Raw genomic sequence first — 19,443 nt, 5'->3', positions numbered from 1 at the left:
CTGGAGTCGTGGCCCCTGCCTGTCTGCCTTGCCTGGCTGGCTGGAGTCCCGCCCCTGCCTGCCTGCCCTGCCTGGCTGGCTGGAGTCCCGGCCCCTGCCTGCCTGCCCTGCCTGGCTGGCTGGAGTCCCGGCCCCTGCCTGCCTGCCTTGCCTGGCTGGCTGAAGTCGTGGCCCCTGCCTGCCTGCCTTGGCTGGCTGGCTGGCTGGAGTCGTGGCCCCTGCCTGCCTGCCTTGGCTGGCTGGCTGGAGTCCCGGCCCCTGCCTGCCTGCCTTGGCTGGCTGGCTGAAGTCGTGGCCCCTGCCTGCCTTTCTTGCCTGGCTGGCTGGAGTCCCGGCCCCTGCCTGCCTGCCTTGCCTGGCTGGCTGGAGTCGCGGTCCCTGCCTGCCTGCCTTGGCTGGCTGGCTGGAGTCACGGCCCCTGCCTGCCTGCCTCGGCTGGCTGGCTGGAGTCGTGGCCCCTGCCTGCCTGCCTTGGCTGGCTGGCTGGAGTCGCGACCCCTGCCTGCCTGCCTTGGCTGGTGTTCTGTTGCCAGGTTTCCCATATTTAGGGCTTTTGTCAGGGAGGTGGCTCATGGCATCATAAAGCCTTGGCTATCTATGCCTTGGAATGTCCCTTGACATCTAAAACATGGCTGCCCTGGAGGACTGGGTGGCTTTGTCTTGACAGTTGCCCTATGTGTCACCACTGGGATTCTGCAGGGCTCCATTTTAAGGCCGTTTCTCTATCTTGTTTTTACTGTTGATTCCAATAAAGATCTGTTAGTTGTATCCATCAATTTGTGGATGATGCTAAGCTGGGAGGAGTTTGGACCTCCTTGAGGATAAAGAGGCCTTGCCTTGAGATCTGGACAAAATGAGGGTGTTCCCATCTGCACGAAGAAGGGCGAGCGCTGGGTTCTGCACCTGGGATGGGCTGCCCTGGCTCTGTGTGCAGACATCAGGGGGGAAGTTCTGGAGCGCAGCCTGGCAAAAGGGATCTGGTTTGACGGCCAATGGAATCTGAGCCGGCAGTGCGCCTGGCAGTCAGAAGGCTCAACCGTTCCCTGGGCTGCGTCAGGCCCAGCACTGCCAGGCGAGGGAAGCGGCTGTCCCGCTCTGCGCTGCGCCGTGCGGCCTCGCCTCCAGCGCTGGGTGCAGCTTGGGCTGCCATTCCATGAGATGCTAGGAGAGAGTGTCCAAAAGAGGGCTCCAGAGCTGGAGAAGTTTACGTCACTGATCCTCCAGACGAACCTTCCCAGGAAGGCACACTCTGTATAGAGGTGTAGAGATGTATATTTTGTCAGACACACCGCAAGAATATCCTGCACGAGAGCAAACCAGACAACAAGTGATGGCCTGCCCGAGGAAGCGCCTGAAGAGACATGGGAAGGCCTGGCATCATCCCCCAGTGCTCTTTGTTCAACGAAGACTTTAAAGAAAGTCGCCGCATCAACAGGACAAGGAGAGCACCGAGACGTCTTGGAAACAACAGGATGGCTGCTGACTGACACCAGGTAACAAATCACTTCACAAGTCAATGCAAATGTCAACCTTCTGATAAGGTTGTGCACCTGGAGTACCCAGCCAGTGGGGAAACAGGGCAGGGGGGAGGCAAGGGGGAGCAAACAGGGTCTAAAGGCTGTCACGGCGTGTCCATAGGCGCGCTGCTGCTTGCGGGACGCCGCCACTGCAATCGCGAATCAATTCTGCTTTATCAGAGATCCCGTCCTGACAAGATGACTTGGATATTTCCAACGAGACCATTCCCCCTTGTCCTAGCACTGCGACCCTCATGATCAGCCATTCCCCTCCTCTTTCTACGCTCCCCTCAAGTACTGCAAGGCCCTGGAGCCTTCTCTTCTCCAAGCTAAACAAGCCCAGTTCCTTCAACCTTTCTGCTTAGGAGAGGTGCTCCAGCCCTCTGATCATCTTATCGGCCCTCATCTGCACCCACTCCGAGAAGTTGACTTGTTATTAGACAAGACCAATTCATTTTTTATTTCTTTATTTTATTATTTTCCATCCTGGCTGGCGTCACAGCCCCTTCCTGATCCCTGCCTGCCTGCCTTGGCTGGCTGGAGTCATGGAATCATAGATCATAGAATCACCAAGGTTGGAAAAGACCTAAAAGATCATCCAGTCCACCGTTCGCCTATTACCAATAGCTCCCACTAAACCATGTCCCTCAACAGCGCGAAAAATGCATATAAACTTGAAATGCTGTTGAAAAGAACAGGTTTTAAGAGACAGTGTTTTCAGTTTCCACTCCTATAGGATATCATAAACTGTTCCTGTTTCAATTTCCAAGTCAGACAGGTTAGCTTAACTTGTGGACAGTTTCAATATGTTATTATACACTGAAACAGAAGAAAATGGAATCAATGACATCCATTTTCAGTAGCAGCCTGTTATCTCCCTCCTAAGCCAAGCACCTCCCTGTCCTAACATGAAGCTGCTACTGAAGGTCAGGACTACCTTGGGCCAAGGCCGAGATCTCATAATTGGGTCACACATACAACAGGAACAGTCACCAGTAACATAATGTCTGTTGGCTGTTCGTGCAAGAATTTGTTGCAATTCTTTCTAACTGCTGACAGTCTCTGGATTGTATTTCTATTTTTCTACACTTGGCAGAATTATCTGCATGCATTACAATATACGCAGGGCTCAGGTTTGACCATCTGGCCAATGATGTCAAGCTGAGACATTTTCCAGTAGCAGCATCTGGGCTCCCCACAAAAAACAGCACGTTTGCAGCTTTGGGCCTGTTATATGGTAGGGCTACAGGTGCATACCAAGGCTGGCAGATTCCGCATTGCTTTCTTTTGACTCATCTTTAACTCCCTAATATTTTCTCTGTAAGGCTATGTATGAGCGTATTTATTAGGTAAAAATCTAATAAGGAGCTAAAGGTTAACCTGTGTATTTCTCCATATGTTGTATATCACATTCGTGCACTTGAGACTCAAGATAAAATTCTCAAGATAAAACTGCTACATGGGGATAGATCTGGAAGCACCTAGCTCTAGAAGGAAAAGCTCTCAGCTTTCAACACGTGTGAAGTAACAATTCCCATACAAATATCAGTTTCCAGTTAAGTCCAAGTTTTTTTTTTTCTGCATACTTGTATAGATACCTCTGACAAACAGAGAAAACCAGGGTTGAGCGGGATTCAGCTGTTTTGGAAGGAGTAGCTATTTGCAAAACAATCATGACATTTAAAAAAATAATAAAGAAAAATAGCTAATTAATGAGAAAAGACAACTAAAGGTGATGATTCCTGTTCCCTACGTGAAACAAATGCAGAAGCAGGACAGAAATATATGGTTTTGCATGGAGACAGAAAAAGACAGTCAGATTGAAGTCCATAATTAGCCACAGTACACCTTCAGCTGTGTAACAAATTTGGCTACCACAGTACGTATAATAAATGGTCGCACTCAGATACCATTCAAAATAATCACAACTATCTATACTTCCCAATACCTGGCACATGTCAAACATGGACAGATGGTATAGTATTCATTTAAAAGGGAGTCCAAATAAAAGAAACATAAAGACCAGAATTAAAGACTGAACTCTGTAGCCTCTACAGAAATATGCCATAGGATTTTTCCCTCATATGTTGTATTTATTTCTGCGTGACCTCAGTGAGATGTGCCTTAGAGTTCAGGAAGTACCTTGTAACAAAAGATCAGGAAGAAAACCACAGAAGCTAGTTGATAAGCCCAATTTGTCCCTTGGAATTTTATCACCTTTTAAAATCACTTTACAGAGAGAAACGAATAGACAACTTTATCAATCTGAAAGTATATAAATTTAATACTTATTAATGGATTAACATTAGCAATCTCATCAGAAGATAACTTCTCTGTTTAATTCTGCCACAGCAGCCCAGAACGTGGGAGTAACTGCAGTAATTGCTTGCCTCAGACTAGGAAGGCTAGTCTCAAAATTAACCCAACCGCTTTCCTGGCCCTCTACAACAACTATTCCACAGAGACTGTGCAATATATCTGCCAGAAATACAAGTGCACAGAGCAGACAATGAGTTCATGGCAGAGCATTCGGATGACTTACTCACATATCACGAACAGAAAAGAGAGTATCTTGCTGTTACACCAGCAGACCTAAAGATACAGTAGTGTGCTAGCTCCCAAGTGTCAGGAACAAATATGTCCCCATTGGAGGACTACTGCGATTCAAAGTGCATAAAATATATCCCTTATGTACAGATGCTGCTTGTCCTGTGTTGCGGAGAACCACAGCAGGAATTTTATGTTTGAGCATATGGACGAGTTAGTCATGCCCTATCTACTCAGAGAAACAAACAGCCAAGCTAGATGGCTTGCAGGGCAGAACAGTTGGTTCTTTCCCCCCCTGCAACCTAGTAAAAGGCCACAATGGTGGTGCTGAATTTTTATTTTAATCAGTTAATAGATTTAGTTTTTGACAGTCTGGCCAACTGAGGGCAGAGAGATGGAAAATTTTAACCACATACTGTGTATTACTCCCTATTGATTCACCCTTTTTAATCTTTCTTCTTAAGGCAAGTGGTTCTTGTCCTCCATACCACCATGACCACCTCCCCCAAGAAAAAACTGTACTGCATATTTCTGTGACAAGTTTGGTTGTTTTGAGCAGAAAACTCATATTTCAAACCGTACCAATTCAGTGTGCACTGAGCCCTGACAGGTCAAAGAGAACAGATCAAACCCATTTGATACAACACTGCACAGTGTTATATGTTGCCACAGATATCTGACCTTTTGCCCGGACAGGTAATTTATTTTGGTGAAATAACAAAGCTCGAGGAATGGATTCAGTATTACAACGATAAAGCCACTAAACAACAGTCTGATTTCTAAAGATTTTAAAAGAAAAAGTTACATATTATTTGTGACAATTTAAAATGTTTATGCACTTTTCTATCAGCATAGTACATTCTGCCTTATTGTTCATCATGATCTGCCACCAGGACCAACCCATCTGAAACACAGTCTTTCAAATATAGTAGCTCTAACCTTAGAGAGAGAACAAAGGCTACAAAATCCATTTACTGCATAAGTGTTATGCCTAGAGTTCATTCTTACTGATTTTTCTAATCTGGAGACTTTTGGGAATGTTTTTTTTTTTTAATTCATTTTCAGATATAGGGAGCAGCATAACATGAAACCTACAATAAATGAAAATATGACTGTCTTGAAATGAGGCTTTGAAAAAAATGTCTATTTTAAGAGTTGTACAGCTGACTGCTCTTCTGGTCTACCTGACACACACTCTGAACTAATGTGTATCAAAAAAGCATGCTTCTGTTTGTCATTCTATACTTACTGGCTCAGCTCTCTCTGCTTCTAACATTACCAGCAGTTCATTTTGTTTAGGTTCTGCAGCATGAATCAAGGATAATTGGTATCATAAATAGGTTGGAAGAAATAAAAATTAGAAAACCAAAATATTGAATTGGTTAAATCTATCTTTCCTAACAGATTAGAAAGAGATGGAAAACTATACCTGCGGTGCTTAATTGAAAGTCAGAATATGCCTCTGATTCACTCCCTGAATACAACTCTTAATGCTAACTTCATCAATATGAAAAGTATTCTGCAACAGAGTAAAGATTTAACCAACTTTTCCATGAGTAAAAATCAGAAGAGTACTGCATACATATGTGAGACCAGAGAAAGCCTCATTTATCTTCCATTGAAACTTCAGGATTCTACTGCGTGTAAGCAGATATAAAAAACAAGAGTAAGCCATTTCCTTCTTTGTACTCGGACTTTTCCACATTTTACACGGGTCTTTGACACAGTCCCCAACAAAACCCTTATCTCTAAACTGGAGGGATGTGGATTTGATGGGTGGACCCATCAATGGATAAGAAACTGGTTAAAAGGCACACACAGAGGGTGGTCATCAATGGCTCTGTGTCCAGGTGGAGGCCAGTAACGAGTGGCGTCCCCAGGGGTCTGTCTTGGGACCGGTGCTCTTAACAACTTCATCAGTGGCATCGATGGAATCGAGTGCACCCTCAGCAATTTGCTGACGACACCAAGCTGAGTGGTGTGGTTGGCACGGTGGAAGGAAGGGATGCCATTCAGAGGGACCTCGAGAGGCTGGAAAGGTGGGCCTGGGGGAACCTGATGAGGTTCAACACGGCAAAGTGCAGAGTTTTGCACTTGGGCCTTGCATGTGGCAAGGGGGGTTGGAGATTCATGATCCTTGAGGTCCCTTCCAACCCTGCCCATTCTGTGATTCTATGATTCATAAAATAGACACTCTCTTGCTGTTAAGACTCAATCTTGAGTACAGGCTTCGCCCCTGCTTGGATTTCAACTAGCTACAAAAATAATGAGCCTCTTCTCAAACTCTTATTCTATCGGACTCATCTTTATTAGCAATATAAAAATAATGCAACAAGTTTCAGTGATCTCCATCAACTTCTACACGGCCCCTTCAGGGCCTTTTCTGTCCTAGCTCCCCTGGATTCATAGACATTTTCCTTATCTTTTAGGTTTGGGCTAGATTTAATTAGACGCTTGCTAGCAGAACTCCATTGTATTCAGCTCAAGTTTCTGGTACCATAACTATCACCAGAATTGCTGAACATGTCATCAGCAATCACTTGGGAATTTAATGTAGGAACAAAGACATGGTTTTGAACAATACAACTGAGGAGTCCTGAATTCACTGCTGTAGTCTCACAGCACATCACTCTGTTACACATTCTCTTCACATTCACCAGTGAAGTACAGTGAACATACAGAAGTATGTTACTCATCAGTAAACATTTTTCTGACAGTAACATGCAGTGCTCTCAAATGGAAAGGTACTTACTTCGTTTTAATAGTTTTCCCAGGTACATATGGAGCCCCCCTCTTTGCAATGGGTACGTAACCTGCGTGCCTACATACCTCTTCAATGCAGTGATAAATGCAGGAGATACCATGAGATACCACTAAGATACCATGAAGTGGCATAATGTTGATGCCTACTACACCTACAAATAAATAAAATTGGATGCATCTACATTTTTAAAAATATCTTTCCTGGTTCTCATGCAGGTAAGCTTTAATCTGACTTTAACAAACAGAAGTTATGCATCTTGCCTACAGTAAATTACAAAAATAAATATAACCCAAGAAAGACAAGAACAATGTGCATTCTAAGCTGAACTTTGCTGAATGACTGTTGTGATCATTTTCTGTAAATACTCGAATTCGAAGCAATTTTTACTATTTCTGTACTCCTTCTGTTAAGGCACTTAACATCCAAGAAAAGCAAACTTCAGTGAGAGCATTCGCACTATGAAGCAAGCCCAAAGCTGTGAAAACCTTAACATCAGTTTTAACATCACTGTGTGTAATTCCAAGTTTGCTTATTTCGAGGTAATAGAAACTTAAGCTTCCCAAGTACAGAGAACAATCTCTGGTCAACACAAGTTAACTCTTAAGTTTACAACAGACGAATCAAGACTCTGTTCAAAGTAATTATACATGGTTGATTTAAACTTAAGATTGTTTAATGACCTGTGTTCAGATCAAATTCTGTGGATTATTTAATCAGCTCCAAAGGAAAAAGGGATTTATTTTGCCCTAGTGATCTCATTTTTAGAACACTCCTCTGGGATTAGCAGTTTTTCCTGCCCATACTGGTCTTCTGAAGCTCCTGTCAGTTCCACAAGGCGCTGGCTTTCAGCACTTCAGAAGGCTCATACCCAAAAGACTTGAGAACTTGTCAGTTCAGCAAATTGCTAAAGCCTACTAGCATCTGACTTACTAATAGTTCTCCATTTGCGGTTCTGTCATTTTAGATCACCTGAATAATATTTCTTCCTGTAAATTTTATCTCATTGAAAGATTTTAGAAATAGTGTGTTTCAGTGAAATTTCCCTTCCAATTCTAAAGGCTTGAGAGCCACCTACTGGAAGCCCAAATCTCAAAGTCCTCATTGCTGTAGCACATACCAGCAGCATCACTCCTGATACTTTCTATAGTAGAACAGATTCCACTTCTGGTGGAATTCAGACATTGACATTTTATGTATTTTTAACAGCAACGTGAACCAGTCTTCAAGATATACAAATCAAAGTAGTAATGAAATAGAAATAACCCTAGTCAGAATAGGAATTCAGCGTTGAACTTTGCCTTTACAGCCAAGAGGAGCAGGCAACAGCATTTGCAAGTACCATACAGTGATTCATGTAACTGCAAAGTGCCTAACTTACTATGCCAGTGCTCTGGTTCAACCGAGATGCCAGAAACAAACTGTTTCTGAAGCCAATCATATTTTGCTATGATATATAAAAGCTTAACTTAAAGCATCAACTTAAGAATATTATCTTGTCCAGAGTGAAAAAGGACAAGATTAAAAAAGGCATACATACTTACATCAACATACTTGTTTCCTTTTAGAAGTTTTCCTGGGAAATCCAGACAGTAATAATAAACCTGTTCCACAAATGACTTACAAGAGAAAAACTATTCCCTGAGACAAGAAAACTCTTTCTGCTGTTAGCATACAGCATCCTGTGTATTGAGACTAAGTCTTCCCTGGCCTGCCAAGCCAGTCCTGCTTTAAATGGTTATCAAAAATATATTTAACCTATACAGATAATATACATATAAATATATTTTCCAGTGATACCTCTAGGCAGAGCAAAACTGGGAAGCATTAACTGAAAGAAAAATTATGTCCAGTTCTTTACCAGAAGCCATAGCATATGCTCCAAGAAAACTTCATCTGTCACAGACCATCGCTGCCATTTACCATGACATAACATCTTTACAAGCACAGCAATATCTTGTTAACAAAAACCCCTGGAAGCTTCTAGTCTCTTGCCACATTGGTAATCCTGAGACAACATGAAGTAACACTAAAAAAATCTAGTTCCTTCTGCAGCACTCTTGAGGATATTTAGTATGTCCATATACAGGACATTTATCAGTCAAGATATTTTGCTTTGTAGATAATCTGCCCCTATTCCAGATTTACTCTGGAAGTGAGAAAGGAGATCTCTCTTTTGTTTGTACTCCCCCAGTGCTGAGGCTGATCAGTTTGTGAAAAAGATGATAGTGTGCTTCGTCAAGACGTTCTAGAGAACGTAATCAAGGCAGAATACATGCTTCCTGAAGTACTTCGCAAGAATCCCACATGCAAGCTGTCTATCTTTCCTAGCAGGAGTTCTGCAGTGTAATGAAATAGCACTGAGATGAAAAACAAGTATTTGCCTTTAAATATGAACTGGCAAATTGTTTGTGCCTCTTGGGAAAAAGCAAAATTACAAGAAAAAAAAAAAAAAAGATGCATTTCTGCTCGTAAAATATATATAACTGTAACTTGCAACAAACAAGGAAATGAAGATTCAATATGCCTATCGTGGTAAGTTTTTAATGTTTTCTGTCAACACTTGCATGCTTATGTAAACACAGGACAGTCAGAAGCCAAAGGAAAGCTGCATAAATTTTAAGAAACAAAACCTGCAAAGAAATAAAAATGGAAAGAAAAAGTGAAGAGGTGGGGATTTCTCAGAAAGAGAAACAGAGACGTCCAGTTTGGCTTCAGATACAAAAGGACCTTTCTAAAGTCCTAACATGTGGTTTCCTAAGGAATTCAATATTAGCTTTGTCATGTCTCTCTCCAGACAAGGCGCTCAGCAATGAAAGCTTTTAAAAAGAAGAAATTTAAAAATTCCTTAAATGCAATACTTCTTTAAATTAAGCAAGTTTGAAAAGACAATTATTATTCTAAAAGAAGAGGTCTTTAAAGGGCTCTATTATAATGACAATGAACTGTGTTAAGGGTACTGATTTTAGTTTCAGAAACAAGAGAAAAGAGGAACAAGAAGGGGAAATGATTTTTATTTTCAATTTATGATTTTCAGTCCTGCTGTAAATAGGCTGAATACCAGAAGTGAAAAAAAGGCTTTAGATTATCTCATAGTAACAACTATGGTTGTTGAAATAAATGATTATGCATCAGATCTCCCTATGAAGGAAAAAAAGCATTTCAGTGACTTTGAAGCTGCATTGATTTACACCAAGTTTATCCTGCACAGTTCTGGTTACATGGGAAGGCAAATGGGAGGAAAAAGGAGGGGAAAGAAATTATTTTTATTTGTATTTAATGAAATTTGGCTTACAGGCTTTATATGACTCAGTACTGAACATCTGGGATTGATCATAGGATCACAAACTGGAAAGCAGTCATCTGGCTTCTAGAAATACAGCTTTCAGTTTCTGCTCCACAACTTTTTTTTTAAATGATAAACTGAACTGCAACAGCCATTTTAAGTCTTCTTAATAGCTGTAGCCTCATTATTTTCCACGTTGTGGCATCAGACAGCTATTCAATTTAATTCTGGAGTGGCAGTGAGAATTGCTCTCTTTACGTACAACATAATTCAATATTTTTTCCCTTCAAGATTTTATTAAGCAATGATCATCGTGGGACTTCATTTTTTATTAGTTCCATTCCTCAAAAATATCCTGGGAGAGGCCCAATATGTAATGCAAGATGCAGCACTGATGAACTACATAGACCAGCGTATCCTATCTTTAGAGGTATGTGCTACCTACATCATTATGTGATACTGCCTAAATACGGATTTGAAAGTGCATTGAGGGGGGTGAGAGAGGATAAATACTGAAGTGTTTGTATTCTAATCAGTATCAGGAAGATAAGTTTCTAGCTTTTCCAAATAAGTACAGTTTAGCAAAACTGTTGCTAAACTTTTAACTATAATGACTCCCAGTTATTATTTATTGCACCATTTCATGGCGTTATATTTTACAGCATCATCACTTGTTTGTTTTTAACACAATCAGTGCAACTTAGCCAAATATGCAAGTGTTTAACATCAGTTAAACATCAGATGGAGTCAGTCCATCTGAAGAAATGGTATAATCATACTGTTACCACTAGAATTGCTGTCACTTACTAAGGAGACAGAAAACAATACGCAATAAATTTCTGTGTAAAGATAAACCTGGTCAAGAGAGTAATTTAAGATACATTTGTATAGAACAAATCCTTGAATTAGGATTTGAAATATTCCTCTTGCAGCTGCAAGACAGAAACAGGTACTTGCCTTAAACTATATGAAAATATCAGTGCCTCATAAAATTTGCAGAATTATAAGTCTTCTACGGACAGCTAAATCTAAATTCACCCAATCCTGTACTTTTTTTTTTTTTTTTTTTTTTAAATACAGCCTAAACTTTGATCAAAAAAACTACCTTGTAACAGAATTTCCATCTTCCCATAACCATGCTAAGCAGGACTCTGGTCAGAAGAGGGCTGTTTATGTGGAATGTTCAAGCTTGTAGATTTCCTACAGAAAAAGTTTTTAAGACTGCTTCACCAGTAATCCTACAGGAAGAGTCTCAGGAAAGCAAGTAGGCAGAGATCATTGTCCTTAAGACTCTGGCTATTCGTACTCTCCATGCACATAAGCAGCAACAGACCAATGTTTTCAAATAGAGGGTGGAACTGTAAAGGAGCAGATAGCAGAAATTAAGTAAATGAGACTGACATCTATACAGAATATGTGTTTCTATGTAAACTCTTTCTCAAGAACAGACTGGAGAAATGCAACCAAGACATACTGGACTATGTTGAAGAATTTCAAGACTTTGCAAAGTTGGTACTGTCACGTCTGTCAGGACTGAACAGTTACAAGACTGAGGTTAAAGATGAAGTAGAGAATTTGCTAACAAGAGTTGAACGAGCACAGAGGGACATTGACTATTTTGGATCTGTGAGAGATTCTAAGACATGCGTAGAAGTAGATGAAGACCTCGTGAAACAGCAGCTGTTGGAAGAAGCAGAAGAAAAAAGGAAACTTAAAGTCATGCTTAATGCAAGTAAGAGCACTTCACTTGCAGGGATAATAGATTTTCACAAGTTATATGAATACCAAATATAATATGATTTTCACATGTAAATACTAATCTTCAAAAGAAAATGTAGATGTTTTATATGTGTGGGAGGGGGACATAGGGAAGAACAGTCCAAATATTTATTTTGCATATACTTATGATATATCAGATTTACTTCTTGAAAACTTTTACTAGAAAATTAAAACAAAAAACAAAAACAACAACATAAAACCCCTTGTTCTTGCAAAATCCCACAACAATTGAGCAAATGCCACTGCATTTCCACTGCACTGAGGAATCAATGTTGGTCTTTTTTTTTTTTTTTTTTTTTTGTACTGGCAAGAAATCAAAGCTTTAAAAGTGAACTTAAGTTAATAAAACTTAATTCAGTACTACGTTTTCCTTCTATTTTGGTGCCCTCTTCTGTTACTTTTTTATCCATCTCCCCCACTGTGTACTTCATCAAGAGAGCACAATGGATTAGCTACGAGCAAAGTTCAATTCTAGAAAGTTAAGTGTAAGGTATCCATTATGAAGAATATATGCAACGTACGACTGTCCCCAAACAAACTAAATTTGATCATTATAAAGCATCTTTATTTTAATTAATGATATGTACACAATATATAATTTACATCTACTTGATGTAGTCTGTTCCATTTTTGTTCAAATGTAGCAAGAACAGCTACAGGAGATAGACAATTCTTTTAAGCTGCTAGGTGAAAGATCTCTAGCATCAATTACACAATTCCACTAGCTTCAAAAGAAATGTGCTGAATTAATTTTACAAATAAGTTCACACCTCTTTAAGCTTTTCCAGCAACGGAGCATTAATAGAGATGGTAAAGAAGTGACCACCAAATCTGCTTCTAAACTCTATTACTATAGTGTTTGAGAGATGTGAATATCAAGACTTCTTTCTTTCCAGATGTACGTTTTTCTGAACATTAGAGAATTTTAAGTTGTCTGTGGTAAGGACACCTGGAAAATCATTTTTCTGAGAGTTTCTGAGGAGGAAAAATCTCTTTTTACATTTTATTACTTTTAATTTTATTGCTGCAGTTCACAGTAACTTTCTGTTAATGCTTGCCCCACTGACAGGGAAACAACTCACTGTGTAGATTTTAAAGTACTTAGGAGCAAGACAATCACGACCCCAGCAACAGTAACTCTGTCTCTGTTACCATACAGGACCCAGAAGTCTGGGTTTTTCGTTTTGCTGAAGCACTCTGAGATTGGCAATTTTAAATAAATAAAAGTTAAAAATAGCTTTGAACCAACTAGCTTTGGTTCAAGCTCATACACACTTGAAGATGAATACTATATCTGTTCTATTATATAAACACATATGTATACACACAGGTACGTATGTATACAGAACGATTATTTTTACATTCAGTAGTTGATACCCTATTCTGTTTTGCCCTGCTTTGGGTGGAACTGGTAAATTCTCTTCTGCATATTATAAAGCTCGTTAATAGCAGGCCTGGAAGGTATCAGTGGACAATAAGGAAAATTTTTGGCGTACTTTCTGCTCATTGTGCTTGTCAGTTCCTTAGTTCCATCCAGCAAGATGTTAGGAAAGCCAATTTGAGATAACAAGGAGAAACCCTTCATAGATGTCAGGCAGTAATCCAGTTATTTGGTATATTTCTCCTGTAGATGAGGAATGCATTGCTAATACCTACTAGATATAGTACTAGTATAGATACTAGTACTATAGATATAGCACTACTAGATATAGATACTAGTACTAGTATAGATATAATACCTACTCAATATTTTAGTTATTTTAATGCATCTAATCAATAAACAATAGTTTCAGGAAAGCTGTTATAGATTGCTGGAGAAAACTGCAACCAGTGTAAGGGACTTCCAGCAAAAAGTCAATGCTTTAGCTGCAATAATATAGGAATGCTTTTGTAGAGGATATCAGTACACACAAATGACATAATGCTTGATTTCTAAAGGCAAATGGAATCTTGCCAATGACTTCAATAGGTTCACATCAGGCCAGTAAGGGAACTGTTTTTTGCTTTCTCCATTTTATCTGCTGCCAGAACTTCCTGCCTTAAGGCTTTATTTGTTCTGTTTACTAAAATGGCTGCACTTAATTAAAGGCAATTGGTTAAACTTCAAATAGTGTCTCATGTAATTTGAACGCCTTTGGTAAACAAGCCTGTTAATATGTTCTGCAGAAGAATTTTTTTCCCCCCAGAAAGACAGTACCCAATAAAATATTCTGAACACCTAGGTCTTCACAAGCTTAGTGCTTCTTGGTCTTAAACTGTGCAAAAAGCATACAAAAAACAAAGCCAAAACTATCACAGAATTGTAGGAGTTGGTAGGGACCTCTAGAGATCATCAAGTCCAACCCCCCTGCTAAGGCAAGTTTCTTACAGTAGGTCACACAGGCAAGCATCTGGGTGGTTCTTGAATATCTCCAGGAAAAGAGACTCCACAACCTCTCCGGGCAGCCTATTCCAGGACTCTGTCCCTCTGCCAGTAAAGAAGCTCTTCCTTGTGTTAGTGCAGAACTTTATGTTCTTCCAATTCTGCCCACTGCTCCTTGTTCTACTGGTGGTCCTCTTAGTGATAAGAGCACACTGCCTGCTCACTGCCAATCTGCTGTACGCTAAGATGCCCAAGTTCTTCTCCGCAGAGCTTCTCTCTAGCAGGCCAGCCTCCAACCTTACTGACGCATGCAGTTATCCCTCCCTACCCAGGTGCAAGACCCTTGTGGAACCTTGGTCTTGATGAGCCCACGTCAGATTCCTCTCTAACCAGCTCTCTACTCTTGTCCAAGTCTCACTGAATGGCAGCACAGCCTCCCAGTGTCGACACTCCTTCCAGCTTTGTATCACCAGTAAACTTATCAAGGCTAGACTCTACTCTTTCCTCTAGGTATTTGACGATGATGCTGAACAAGACCTGACCCAGCACCAACCCTAGTTGCAGTGGGGAACACTGCTAGTTACAGACCTCCAACCAGACTCTGCACTGCTGATGACAACCCTCTGAGCTCTGTCAGTCAGCCAGTTCTCAACCCACAGTTCATAGCCACTCTCAACTCCACTCATATCTATCCCACACTTTCTAATCTTCATTACAAGGATGTTGCGGGAGACTGTCAGATACCTTGCTGAAGTCGAGATACACAGCACATCCACTGCTCTCCCCCCATCTACCCTGCTGGTGATGACATTATAGAAAGCTGTCAGTTCAGTCAAACATGGTTTCCCCTTGGTGAATCCATGTTGACTAACTCCTGACAACCTTCTTCTCTAATTGCTTGATGATGGCATTCAGAACAAGTTGCTCCATCCAGGGAGTAGTTGCCCAGATCCATACTTTGACCTGTTTGAAGACTGGTGTGACACTGACTATCCTCCAGTCCTCACACACTTTTCCCATTCTCCAAGACATTTCAAAGATGACAGAGTGTTTTGCCAGTCATTTATGCCAGCTCCCTCATCACATGTGAGTGATGGGGCTCACGGATTTGCAACTCCATGATTTTGGCTCTCTGATTAGATCCACATGGACCAAGGGAAGTCCAACCCCCAGACTCTCTCCCTTACCTCTGGGTCTGGGACTCTTGAAGAGCAACGTTAGTAGTAAAGACTGAAGCAAAGAAGGCATTCAGTATCTCCATCTTCTCAACATCCCCATCACCTGGGCATCCACCTCATTCACATACATTTTCCATAGTCCTCCTTCTTCTATGAACACACTTTAAAAAGCCTTTATTATCCTTGACATCCTTTGAATGATACAATTCCAAGCAGGCCTTTAGCCTTCCTTGTTGAAAGCTCACTTGCTTTATCCTTGATTCCACAGTCATGCTTCTAGCATAAGAATCAGTAACACAAACTACATTTGTTCTCTTTGTCTTCGCATCATTAAAGCAAAAAAAAAAAAAAAAAGAAAAAAAAAGAAAAATCACAGAACATCTTAGGTTAGAGGGGACATAAAGATCATCTAGTTCCAGCCTCCTCTGCCATGGGTTGCCAGCCACTAGATTGGGCTACCCAGGATCCCATCCAATCTGGCCTGAAATGGGGCATACACAACTTCTCTGGGCATCCTGTTCCAGTGTTTCACCACTCTCTAAGAAATTTCTTTATAACATCTAACCTAACCTCCTCTCTTTTAGTCATTCTCCCTTGTCACATTACTATAAGACCATGTAAAAAGTCCAGCTTTTCATCCATCAGGATGAAGCTCTTCATGACAGACCTGTTCTCAGTGAGTTCTTCTCCCAGCCTGTATGCACATCTGGCTCAAAGTCAATCCCAAGTGTAACACCTTGTATTTGACCTTGTTAAATGTCATTAAGAATTTACGTGCACACTTTAAAAGCCTATTCAGGCCCCTCAGGATGGCAACCCTTCCATCCATGGTGTGAACTGCACACGCAGCTAACAGAAAAAGAAGCTAACAGAGGATAAGAGAATTCCTAAATATGTATACACATGCACAGATCACTTATCAGGAGGATAGATTTCAGCCTGTGTACTTTCAATAGGAAATAAATTTGATTATTTTCTTGCGCTGATCTAATTGAAGTCAAAATTACAGCCCTATAAGAGAATAGATGACAGTAATCAGGAAATCACTACTATGTTATCCACACTAACTTTCTATCAGGTACATGAACTGAATGACTTTTGAGTAACTCCAGTCTAATAAAGCAGCACGTGTAGCTGAAGGTTTGCTGTTTCTTTGGTAGGAGATGTCAAATATACAATAAAGTTAGGTTCAGCACTATTTAGCATAGCCACATATTTCACAGTGGCCACATAGATGCCACTTTTATTGATATACTCACCTTGGCATCTAGGTTGGTTAAAAAGAAAGTAAATAATTCAAAGAAGGGAAACTATAAAATTCAAATATTCTAACTTGATTTTTTTGCCTTTGGGTATTTATTTACAGGTTGTGACTACATGCTTACAAGTGTAAAGTCCCTAAAGATAGTCAAGAAGACTGGAGATAAGCATGGTTCTTGGATGAAAGATCCTGGCAAGAAGCACACAAAGATTTATTTATTAAATGGTACTGTGAATAATGTTATTTTTGAATTTGCGAACATCATGACTTTCATGGAAAGCAATCATACACTAAAAGCTCGCAGAGTCATCCTGCCATTTCCCTGGGAAGGGACTGGCCACATTATTTATCAGGGTTTTCTGTTCTATCACAGACACGGCTCCTTAAATGAAATAATTAAATTCAATATCCAGAAAAGAAATATAGTTGACTATATGCTTCTGCCAGGGGCTGGAAGAATTCCTGCCTATCAACTTTCTCCATCTACAAAAATAGATTTTGCTATTGATGAGCAAGGGCTCTGGGCAATCCATGCAGAACCAGAGATTGGAGGAAACCTTGTAATTACCAAAATCAACCACATAACCATGTCAGTGGAACACACTTGGGATACAACATGCAGCAGCAAGGATGCTGAAGCAGCTTTCATGGCATGCAACACACTCTATGTGGTGTACAACTTTCCTAGTGGAGGCACCTCTCGCATACAATGTGTATATGATGTTTTGGGTACTGCAAATACATATGAAATACCAGTATTGCATTTTCCAAAACGTCAGGGTAGCCATTCCACTATTCATTATGATCCCAAGGAAAAGCTGCTCCTTGCCTGGGGTGACGGATCCCAGATTATTTATAAGCTTCAAAACCAGAAAAAAGCTTAGAATCTTGACTAACTTTTCAAACACATCTAAAAGCTAACAGTCTCACATCAGTGTGGAATTAATATAATTTTGATGAACAATAACGACCATCTGCTACAATTTTCATTTCTTTCACATAAATTAAGGCTTACGCATGCCAGCAATCTTAAGTTAGCGTCCATTTAAAAATATGTATCCATAAATAAGAATTAACTCATGAATTAGTACCATATGAATGCATACAAACTAGTCTTAAACAGCACGGTAAAAATAAAATGGGTGTGTATACATACACACAAACACATCTCTGACATGTTCTACTCCTATTAAAACTATGCTTTCTGCTTCATTGTCATGGGAAATCAATTAAGCCCTTCCTATCAAACACAAACTATTTTACTGCCTTTGGTATCTCAGTTCACTGCAAAAAAGAAATCTTTATCAAAAGGACCATAAAAAAAAAAATCACATGGTACTGGAGGAGCTATTTATAGTGATCTAACAGCAAAGATTTATCATTTTGCAAAGCAAAGCAGTATACATCCTTGCAAACACATGCCTTATGTTTAACACACAATCTTCCTGCACATCATATCGAGGCTATTTCTAAAAACTGATTTTCTAGCCTATTCCCAAGGAAAATTTTTTGTGAAATTTTTTTCAAAATTTTTATTGCCTGCGTAGCTGCCCAGGCCACGTTTGGTCTAACAAACACATTAATTGCGGATAGATATTCTCACTTATCAGCTTCAATTTGCCACTTTGCAACTTTTTTCAGTGTATTACTGTTTATTTGTAGGAGGGAACACTCCCGTATCTGTTCTGAACCACATGCTGTTTAATTGTTTTACTCAGCAGTAATTGCTTTCCTTCCACTGTCAGCATCTACCTCTGAGGTACTTTTTCAATATTCCCAAACATTTCTATTGTTCACAGCTAAGTCTTTCTTTCCTATCCTCTGACTCCAGCAAAATATCCGTACAGAAAGTGTGGACAAGATGAGCCCAAGTAGTGCAAATGAGTGCACATCACTTGCTCCCCTTTGCTAGGAACTCCACAGAAATACAGCTTCATTTGCTTCAAAAAAAACCAAACACAACAACCCAACAAAAAACAAAATACACGCGCTGGAACCTAGGAAAATAGAGATTTTGGCTTTAGCTTTCGGATTTTAACTGGATGTTCATTACACAAAAAAAGTACTAGAAAATCAATCCATAGAGAACCCATTTTGTTCTTTACACTGAAAGTGCTGATCTGCTTAAAAGGCGCTTGCACAGAACAAAAATCAGGGAATTATTTTGTAAAGGAGTTCCAGAACACAGCTAAAAGCGTATGGACTGAGAAATTACAATAATATTGGTCTGATTTTAGCAAGAGAAAATATCATTCTAAACAGTCTTAATGACTACAGCATTAATTTCATGTTGTAGAGGCCACAAGGAGCAGTTACAGACAGACTTAGAACAAGGAGGGCTGGATATGATTTGCTGTGTGACCATAGGTGAAAGGCATATTGCATTATTTAGCCTTTTATTCCTCATCTGTGAAGTTACACATGCAAAATAAAGTATTAACCACCCCTGTAATGCTTTGATATCCTTACTGTAAAAGGATGTGTAATCTTGACTTAACAAATAAAGGCTTTTGACATAAATATGAATTAAGCTTGCTCTTTCAGTAAAGGCATTCCTGAAGGTTCTCTCTGTGTAACAGTGTGTAGAGTACAGCACACTTCATTATTATTCCATATTCAAGATGGTTTTATCAATCAACAACCCTCAAAAACTCAGGGTAGGCAGTCTCCGAACCTTGCTGCCTGGGAAATCCAAACTCCATAATAAATCCATAGATGGCCTAATTTTGAGAAGTAGGCCCTGCATGGATGA

At 40.2% G+C, this 19,443-nt stretch overlaps 1 protein-coding gene across 1 annotated transcript; it reads left to right on the top strand.

The window, feature by feature from the left end:
* Nucleotides 1-10,148: 10,148 nt before the first annotated feature.
* On the top strand, nt 10,149-19,184 carry OLFML1 (olfactomedin like 1). The gene is made up of 3 exons (XM_052695737.1): nt 10,149-10,541; nt 11,555-11,843; nt 16,797-19,184. The coding sequence occupies exons 1-3, from the start codon at nt 10,416-10,418 to the stop codon at nt 17,573-17,575; spliced, it is 1,194 nt and encodes a 397-aa protein (XP_052551697.1). The 5' UTR covers nt 10,149-10,415; the 3' UTR covers nt 17,576-19,184.
* The last annotated feature ends 259 nt before the right edge of the window (nt 19,185-19,443 follow it).

This window comes from Tympanuchus pallidicinctus, unplaced genomic scaffold (genome assembly GCF_026119805.1).
Source record: "Tympanuchus pallidicinctus isolate F22 unplaced genomic scaffold, pur_lepc_1.0 scaffold3, whole genome shotgun sequence".
NCBI classification, from domain to species: Eukaryota; Metazoa; Chordata; class Aves; order Galliformes; family Phasianidae; genus Tympanuchus; species Tympanuchus pallidicinctus.
This window is presented reverse-complemented; position numbering and strand designations above follow the sequence as displayed.

What these genes read in the sequence shown, in the direction of transcription:
- OLFML1 (XM_052695737.1), top strand. Translation starts at nt 10,416, where the DNA reads ATGATCATCGTGGGACTTCATTTTTTATTAGTTCCATTCCTCAAAAAT. An exon ending in AGCGTATCCTATCTTTAGAG is followed by an intron (nt 10,542 to 11,554) that starts GTATGTGCTACC and finishes CTCTTTCTCAAG; the next exon opens with AACAGACTGGAGAAATGCAA. An exon ending in TAAAGTCATGCTTAATGCAA is followed by an intron (nt 11,844 to 16,796) that starts GTAAGAGCACTT and finishes ATTTATTTACAG; the next exon opens with GTTGTGACTACATGCTTACA.